At 36.5% G+C, this 9,818-nt stretch overlaps 2 protein-coding genes across 2 annotated transcripts in view; both read left to right on the top strand.

Annotated features, from left to right (window-relative positions):
• Nucleotides 1-3,820, top strand: part of LOC122093020 (receptor-like protein 56) — a 16,406-nt gene extending 12,586 nt beyond the window's left edge. Inside the window, exon 6 of the mRNA XM_042663291.1 lies at nucleotides 3,768-3,820. Coding sequence (XP_042519225.1) covers nucleotides 3,768-3,820 — 53 coding nt within the window. The remainder of the gene's footprint in view (nucleotides 1-3,767) is intronic.
• A 1,624-nt stretch (nucleotides 3,821-5,444) lies between these two features.
• On the top strand, nucleotides 5,445-8,984 carry LOC122092805 (probable polyol transporter 4). The gene is made up of 2 exons (XM_042663097.1): nucleotides 5,445-6,408; nucleotides 7,216-8,984. Exons 1-2 carry the CDS (start codon nucleotides 6,195-6,197, stop codon nucleotides 8,574-8,576), a joined length of 1,575 nt encoding a protein of 524 aa, XP_042519031.1. The 5' UTR covers nucleotides 5,445-6,194; the 3' UTR covers nucleotides 8,577-8,984.
• Nucleotides 8,985-9,818: the final 834 nt, after the last annotated feature.

Here is a 9,818-nt window from a genome sequence, read left to right as displayed (position 1 = left end):
GTTGAAAAAGTTGGAGAATTTGGATCCAATTGAAAATTCTACTGTTCATAGACATGAATGATCTAAAGGCACCATACATTACCATGTATGTCCTATATATAACCCATGCATGCTTACTACTTGCACTACCAGTACCAGCCCTTGAGCCCATAGGTACTTAATCCTAAAATTGGAATTAAAGTACATGAATTAAAATTAAATTTTGCTAATGATAAATTTTAATTATCACAAAATCCAAATTAGTCCAATATTGATGAGGTGAGTGGTAATTAATTTTAAGTACTTGATTATGAGATCTATACAACGAACAAAGGTCACAGCTGAAAGTTTTGCAAAATATTTACAAAAAAAAAAAAAGTTGATGCGAAGCTTGAGTCCCCTCTTTTTGAGAATACAAAACACATCTATACCGAGTTTGTTTTACCATGAATGCGTACATCTCCACTCTATTTTATGGGAATTGAGTTCGAATAAATTAGTTCGAGTCCTATTTATTCCTAGCTAATTCTAAGACGATTTTAATCGAAATCAAATTGGACTTCATGCAAATTAAGGGTCCATTTGATTTTGTTTTTAGAAACGGTTTTTTCATTTTTCTGTGCTCAGAAACGGAAAAACACCCCAAAAACCGTTTGATTTTTCAGTTTTATTTCACTTGTTTTTGGAAACAGAAATAGAAATTTATGCCTATTTCTGTGTCTAGAAATAGGGACGGATAAACAAGTTAGACTTATTTTTCTGTTTCTAGAAACAAATGGGAATAACAAAAATTGTGAAAAACCCAATACTTCACACGACCTACCCAAACCCCAACCCATTATTGAAACTTCTCGCTATCCAAATACAGTGATCCCAACCTAGTTGTGCGAAGTTCACAGTTTCGGATTGCCTTCATCCTTCAGAAACTCATCTCCATGAAACATACATGAAGCTCCAACTTCATGCCATTGCATTCCTACAATGCCATGGCTTCAGTCATGTTTTGAATTGGACTACATTGTTGAAAACGTTTCGGAAAACAAAAAAATCAAACACCGTTTTACATTTCTATAAATCATTTCTTAACACAAATGACAAAAACCGTTTCTGTTGTTTCTAAACACAGAAACAGGAGAAACAAAATCAAACAGACCCTAAGTATATCATATCCATCAATCCCACCACTCTTTTATCAATCAATTTTTTTGCATACATTTATGTTTATAGGTCTTGATATTTATATTCAGTTCACTAATTGCATTCTGCTCGAAAGTAAAGATTAAACAAAATTTTGAAAATCAATATAGCTGAACTATCAAACTGGATAACATAACAATACATGGGATGATATATAATTGAATTAGGAAATAAAATTTGACACTTGGTCAATTCAAGTTAACCATGTGACCTTTGTTCAATGGTTGGAATAGCGACGTCATCCTACTATACTACTACTCATTTTTGCCATACCACAAATCTAAGTAGAGTGAGAATTTAATGGGCGCGGCCCAGGCTAACCTACTACATTAAGGGGCTGGCCCAAATGAATCCTTCAAACGTCATTATTCGGGCCCACACTCGCCCTTCGTATGGGTCGACTGGGCTTCAAGTCTGATGGCTTTCATACCTTTGACCAATGCAACATTCTATCAATATCAATGAATATTGTGACCAATTAATGCCGTTTAGAAAGAAAGAATTGGGAAGAAATTAAACAATAGAGCTACTTTTCCACACGATTGATTCCCTTAATAATTATAGGGACCCATGGTTGGAGAGGCTTAGCTTTGTATTAGAATGACTTCCTCTTGCGTTTACTTTGACTTGACCTCGACACCAAACATCTCACTGACAATACATTCAAATCCTACACCGTGCCAGCATATGGGAGGGTATATAATTTAAATTACAAAATGAAATTTAACATTTGATCAATTTAGACCATGCCATCTTTATTCAATTAATGGTTGAAATAGCCACATCATCTTCTTACGTGGCAACCAATAACTAAATAGGGTGCTGTTGGTACATATAAAGACCTCTCTTTATGGGTTGTGCGAAAGACCTTTGGGCACTGTACTACAAGTCTTAATGTAAGATGGCAATTTACTGGCCCCGGGTTCGGGCTAACCTACAAGATTTACAGGCTAGCCCAACTTATCCTCCAAACCTCACTAAATTTGCATGGAATATTGGGACCCTGAAAAACTGAACATCGTATGGCCTCCGGGACTAGTAGCCTTGAGGTTTCAAATTAAATTATAGAACCCTTAGATTTCGGCAGGGAAGGGGTTAATCTTGTACTTCAAAATGTAAGAAAATAGCAAAGATGACAAAAAAAGTATTGGATTTCTAACTGGTTAGATAACCGGGGAATAAAAATTATTTTTTTCTTTTTCAGAAAGATAAGATGATTACATAGAGTTCATAGTTTGAAATAGAAAGTTAGTATATCATAGCTTTGAAAGCTATTAGTTTGATCAAAAGAATACGATTATTGTTATTATTTTTTTACACAAAAAATTGGTATGAACAAAAGATTCTCCATTTTAACATGGAGAGAAATGGTGTTCCAAGGCCACAACAAAAAGTTGTTGGAAGTCATCAAGAGTTCAAGCTCACTGACATCGGTCCAAATCTTGTGAACTTCCCATCCTTGCCTATTTCCTTCTCTTATCCCATGAAGAACTCTACTGCAAAATAGTTGTCCAGTAACAATTACATCCAAGGATTAAAGTATCGGTATCGGTCATCGTATCGGTCGACCAAAATTAAGATACGTATCGGAGGGTATCGTATCGTATCGGAGATACACTAAGATACGCTAAAGATACATACATAAATAGATAGGAAACATTTTTTTAAACACTTTTGCATAAAGAATTTGTTAAAAAAAGCTATTGATAACATGTGTTATGCATAAACACTAAATTGAGGGTATCGTACTAAGAATTCAAGGTCTGTAGTTGTCCCATAAATGTAAAATCCTTGTTCCCAACCTTGATTTCCATTTTAGTTAGAGAGAAATATGGCTGACGGCAACTTTGGAACAAAAATCCTTCAAAAAATCGTTTTTTTCTGAAAAATTACTCATATTAGCCATTATATGACCGTAGCGCCGATACGTATCGATACTCACTGATACGTATCGATATATATATCGATACATCACCGATACGTGCTGTACCGATACATACCGATACTCACCAATACATACCGAAACGTACATTTTACCTCAATTTTATATTTTTCATAGAGTCTTATCGAGGCATGTCGTATCGTATCGATGTGTATTAGTGGTGTATTGATGCATATCGGTATGTATTGTAGGATATATATCGATACGAAATGATTTAAAAATTCAATGTATCGTATCGGTGTGTATCGTATCGGCCGACTAAATTTAAGATACGTATCGGAGGGTATTGTATCGGTATCGAAGATACTTAAAACCATGAAATCAGCTATAAAGTATTTTCTTAATGTATGTGTTGTTAAAAAAGGATAAAACCTATATCAATCCAGCTCATAGGCTAGTTGTGATGGATAGTTGTACTAAGACTAAGGGCCTGTTTGATTTTGTTTCTCCTGTTTTTGTGTTTAGAAACAGTAGAAAACGGTTTTTGCCTTTTCTGTGCTAAGAAACGATTTTTTGAATTACAAAAAGGTGTTTGATTTTTCTGTTTTTTTAAATATTTTCAATAATGTAGTCAGGTTCAAGACATGAGTGAAGGCACGACGTTGTAGAGATGCAACTCATAAGTGAAGGCATGACGTTGGACTTGCAGATATGTTTCATGGGGATGAGCTTCAGAAGGATAAAGGCAATCCGAAACTGTGAGTTTTACACAATCAGGTTGGAATCACTGCATTTGGATAACGAGAAGTTTCAACACTGAGTTGGGGTTTGGGTAGGTCAAGTCAAGTATCGGGTTTTTCACAATCCAGACACAGAAATAGACATAAATTTATATTTTTGTTTTCAAAAAACAAGTGAAACGAAACAGAAAAATCAAATGGTTTTTAGGGTGTTTTTTTGTTTTTCTAAACATAGAAAAACCGTTTCTAGAAACAAAATCAAACGGGCCTAAATTTGTTCTTTTGGGTGATATATCATCTTCATTGTTTTAGAGCTTCCCTTTATTTTCTTCCTCTTAAAAAAAAAAAAAAAGATGCATAGGGCAAAATCCTTTTTATGTTTAAACTTATAAAGATGAGTGGACAATGACATGAAATCTTAACCAAAAAAAATTGAGTACCAACTTTGCATTTGGTATGATTTCTTGAAATGCATTGTCAATCTCTAATGCATTAGTGTCCAAGTTTCGGGGATTTTTTTTGGTTGTGTAGATAAGCTTGTCTTCTTTTTATTACGGCTATATTTGGTTGCAAGTAAAACTAAAGGGAAGGCAAATGAAAATTTTAAACCTAAAATAAAACTTCAGTAATCATTACACAACATGATTATATAAACGACTAAAATTTCTTATCATATTTAGCAATGATATTCTTTTAGATGTAATTTATTTTACTTTTCAAAACCATGGGATTTAGATGCAAAGTAAAATCAAATTTAATAATTAAATATGAAATGACTTGAAATTATTGATATAATCATGTACGGTAATGATTATAACAATTTATTTTTTAAATTTAATAATTAATCTCCTTCTTTTTCCTTTAATTTTCCTTATGATTTAAATGGAAACCTACCTGATATTAATTCTTCCATAGTAGCCCCATGCAACTACTGTACTATCACCATGGTTATCTCTATCTAATTGCCTATATTGGTCATATCATATCGATATTAGCTAAAATAGACCTTGATACCTAATCGATCCGGATCAAGTATCAGTGTTGGAATACGGGTAAAATTTTTAAGATGACTTTGAAAATTTATTTTAAACTATATTGACTTTGAAAATGGCCAATACCCGTTTTGATACCCTGCACTTTTTTTCTTCTGAATCCAAATATTATCTGGGAGCAGGTAGCCTCTACAATTATATTAAAAATGAATCTGATAAAAAACCAAGGGGGAATAATCCATCTTACCTCAACCCTCGATATCGTGTACTAAATCCATGACGCTCATGACAATCACCTTCTCACATTGAATTTTTTTAGTAATTTTTTTTTATCCTAATCATGTGGGCTCCATGTCGGTGATATCATTCTTTGCATTGTCATTGCTATGACGTGGAAATATTCCTCTCACACTAGCGGGCGTAGGGAACCTTCCCCTTCTTTAATTAAAAAAAAGAGCCTGTAAAGAAAATCAACCCCGAGTGAATGAAAATATCATCCTACCTAAGAAAAGCTGTCTACTGCCGCTTTTGCCTTTTTTTTTTTAGCCCTACCTGTACAGCTGTAAGTCCACCTATAAGGGAGAATGGACATTCATCCTCCCACTGGTGTGGAGTAGAGATATTTTCCCAGCAAACAGTGAAGGAGAGAAGTCTTTGCTGTTAAAGTTGAAGAAACAGACAAACCAGAAAAGGAAAAACGAAAGAGAAAATTAAGACCCGCATTCGTCGCCGTAGAATCCATCCATGAGGGATTTGTGATTCGTTGCTCCATCCAATCGAATACCCTCGTGGGAAACGGAATTACCAGTGAAAACCGATAAGACCCAGAAGAAATTTTGAGAGAAGTTGTAAGGAACTGTTCATTCCTTCCTTCATTGCTGCTTCTGCAAATCTGAGTTATTCAAAACACCCAATAGTTAACGGAGACGACGGAGACAACACGGAAAGGAACTCTCCACCTGTCTTCTATTTATTTCAGATTTAGCTTAGCTTTCCTTTTCATTTCGTAGAAATTTTCAATGTTACTCGTCAACTCTGCCTTGGTTGATTAATTTATTTGAATAAGAAAATATATGGAGATCAGGTCAAGGCATGGCTTGGCCAGTGGGAGTTAGGAACAAGGTTGCTTCCTAACGCGTGAAATAAACATAAGCCCCACTTGCTCTCAAGTTTGTAGGAAAGCAGCTTTCCGTGGGGACCCATGAGCCAGCGAAGCTTCATGTCGACACCACAGACATAGTCTTTGTCTTCCCTCCGGCTTCCCCTTAGATGTTAGATCTGGAGCTCAATAGTTTCTGTTCTGAGATTCAATTCAAGGGCTGAGAAGCCCAAGAAAGCAAAATAAAATCTGGGGTCTCCCTTTCTCTCTCTTTCATCTTCTTTGGGTATACAGAACACAGAGAGATGGGATTTGTGGGACTTCAAGAAAATGGGAATGGAGATGGGTTCTCTAACTTGCCCTTGGGAACCAAAAATAAATACATGAGGATGGATGCGGAGCTCACAGAGAACGAAGACGCCTCACATCATCGTCAACAGGCTGGAACCAACAATACGAAGAGATACGTTTTCGCTTGTGTTGTCTTTGCCTCTCTCAACTCTGTGCTTCTCGGCTACGGTGAGCTCATTTCCTTTTTTCTGTAAAATCACTCTTTAATCTGCTGTTCTTTTCTGTAGTGCCCCACCCGTCGATTCATGGGCTTTATTAATTCTTTTTACCTTTACAGGGAAAACCCACATCCAAATAGCCATTATTTTCTGTCTTATATCGCCACAGAAAATTTGTCGTTTCGTCTCTCATATTGAAAATGAAAGGGAACAGATTTGGATTTGTGGTTGAGAGATTAGAGGCTCATTTCACTAATATGGCCATATTCGGGAACAAAGATCTTGGCCGGTTCCGATTAATTTTGTTTAAGAACACATTTGCCTGAAATTTGGTGTTCTGGATGTAACTTCAGCTTAATGTCCAAGGGAAATTTGGTGTTCTGATGTTCTAGTTTGCAGCTCTTTTAACAGTAAAAGAACGTGTTGTGACTTTTGATAAATATATCTCGGCAACTTTTCAATACTTTTCCTTAAGCAACAACTCCCATTTCTGTAACAATGCAGAGTCAATGATATTGTCTTCTAGTCCCTAAAACTTGCCTTCTCATATGCATTTCATCTCTTTGTGATTATTATCAAGTTTTTCATTATTTAACATTGAAGTTGGCATAGCTAGATGAAAGTTTTTAATTGGGAGTTTTCCATTTGGGAAGAATACTACACAACAGCTTATGTACTTTGACCAGCTGATGATTATCTTTGCAAGCTATCCAGATGCTAAAGTCCGATATCTCCAGCATTGTCTTGCTTCTAGAGTCAGTAATTTTAGAATGAATTATTTGTGAAGTCTGAGGCTTTTGGTCTTAATGATCTGCAGATGTGGGTGTTATGAGCGGAGCCATCATATTCATTCAGGAAGATCTGAAGATAACAGAGGTGCAAGAAGAAGTTCTTGTTGGTTGCTTGAGCATCATCTCACTTTTGGGCAGTTTAGCTGGTGGCAGAACCTCAGACGCCATTGGTAGAAAATGGACAATGGCCTTTGCAGCGATTATATTTCAAGCAGGTGCAGTTATAATGACGCTTGCTCCTTCTTTCCTAGTACTGATGATAGGAAGACTCTTGGCTGGGATAGGGATTGGTTTTGGAGTCATGATTGCCCCTGTTTACATTGCTGAGATATCTCCCACCATTGCCAGAGGATCTTTCACTTCCTTCCCTGAGATTTTCATCAACTTTGGAATCCTTTTAGGTTACATCTCAAACTATGCATTTTCTGGTCTCTCACCTCACATAAGCTGGAGAATAATGCTTGCCGTTGGAATCCTTCCCTCAGTCTTTATTGGATTTGCTCTGTTCATCATACCTGAGTCACCCAGATGGTTGGCAGTGCAGAACCGGATTGAAGAAGCAAGGTTGGTCTTGCTGAAGACGATTGAGAATGAGGGAGAGGTGGAACAGAGACTCCAAGAGATACTGGAAGCAGCTGGGACTGCAAATGCAGATAAGTCTGAAGAAAAAGCTGTCTGGCGTGAACTCCTAAGCCCTTCGCCTGCAGTTCGTCGCATGATGATAACTGGGTTTGGAGTTCAATTTTTCCAGCAGATCACAGGTATAGATGCAACTGTATATTACAGCCCTACAATCTTGAAAGAAGCTGGAATTGAGGACAAAACCAAGCTTCTAGCTGCAACTGTTGCTGTTGGATTTACCAAGACTCTTTTCATTTTGGTTGCCATTGTACTCATTGACAAAGTGGGGAGGAAACCACTGTTATATGTGAGCACGATTGGGATGACTATGTGTTTGTTTGGATTAAGCATTACCCTATCTTTAACGAAGGGTGGAGTAGCCATTCCATTGTCAATTTTAGCTGTCTGTGGGAATGTTGCCTTCTTTTCAGTGGGAATTGGCCCAGTTTGCTGGGTTTTGACATCTGAAATCTTCCCTCTCAAATTGCGTGCTCAAGCATCAGCACTTGGAGCTGTGGGGAATAGGGTGAGCAGTGGTGTAGTTGCCATGTCCTTCCTGTCTATTTCTCGTGCTATTACAGTGGGAGGAACTTTCTTCGTCTTTTTCTTGATTTCGGCTCTATCTGTCGTCTTTGTTTATATTTTTGTTCCTGAAACAAAGGGGAAGTCTCTGGAGCAGATTGAGTTGCTTTTTCAGAATGTGGGAGGATGGCAAGGTGGTGAGGTGGAGCTTGGAGATGTTGAGCATCTAGTGCAAAAACAATGACTGGTTTTTGGCACAGTTTGATGAAGCAAAATCTTCATGACATGTCTTCCAACTCTACAAGTAGGTGGAAGGAAGTTAAGCCTTCCCATGTTCAGAGAGTTTGCATGTTTCAGTTGGAAACCTCGCTGCTTTCCACCGTACAGGGTTGCTCATTGAATCCTAGCTTCCATACATGAGTTATACAGCTTCAAGACTCCTGTTTTGAATCCATTCAACCAAGAGGGTAATTATCTGTTGTCTGGGTTGCATTCCTATTATCTTGTCAGAAGTTTTCCTAAACTTATTGAGAGCCTGATGCGTCCAGCCCCTCGTGTAAGATTATAACTGAAAAAATATTGGAAGTTAATTTTAACTCCTAGTGCATTTTATTTCATCAGGAAATAAGAATAATTGATTTGTTCTTTGTCCTGCTTCTGCTCCTATTTTTTAAATAGAATAAATATTTTTTTATTTTATTTTTTTCATTTCATTTTATTTTTTTACATGTAATGTTTCTTTGGGGTGGAGTATGTATGACAAGACAGTCAGATTTGTGCTACAATAGAAATCAATTGTTATGTGAAACAGCTGCAAAATCTCTAACATAGTGAACTGTTCTAGATTTTTCCCATGTTCTGTTCTTCAATATTGTTTAATGAGCCTCAATAAACTGTTGTTAAAGAAATGAAAATCCAGGTGTTTGGTTTCTTACCTAGAAATAGAACAAAGGATTAATGAAACCCAAACATTTCTTTCAAGTAATGTGGGAAGTATATTAAAGACCTGCTTTGGTGTAACATAGTAAGCTGTGCTTGGTAACCTTTTCTCCCCCTCCCCCAAATGAATAATTCTTCTGTTTCTTATGTTTTTTTTCTCTTGCACCTCATGCTTTTGGTACAAAAAATACAAATGCTTGGTTAAAATTATCAACTGGTTATTTACATAATTGCAGATGTAAAGTTCACCCTATGATATCATCAAAGAGAAGTTAAATGATTTGCTTTACGACTTTCATGTGTTTGGTTCCCACTCCCTTAATTCTTATATGTTCCGTAGGGTATCTGCAAATCTGCGATGGTTCAAAAGTTACTCCAAATGCCATGTTGGTGCTAATTTTCCTTTAGAGGAATCCTGACTCTGCATGGTTGTCTTAGTACTCCTCTGTACCACTTGAAATAAAATTTATGAAAATTATATAGTTGGAGTAGAGTTATAAAATGAATTACAGACACCCCATTCTTGTGAAGGATTGTAACAAAAAAA

This window comes from Macadamia integrifolia, chromosome 11 (assembly GCF_013358625.1).
Source record: "Macadamia integrifolia cultivar HAES 741 chromosome 11, SCU_Mint_v3, whole genome shotgun sequence".
NCBI lineage: Eukaryota > Viridiplantae > Streptophyta > Magnoliopsida > Proteales > Proteaceae > Macadamia > Macadamia integrifolia.
Note: the sequence above shows the minus strand (reverse complement) of the source record. Positions and strands in the feature narration are given on the sequence as shown.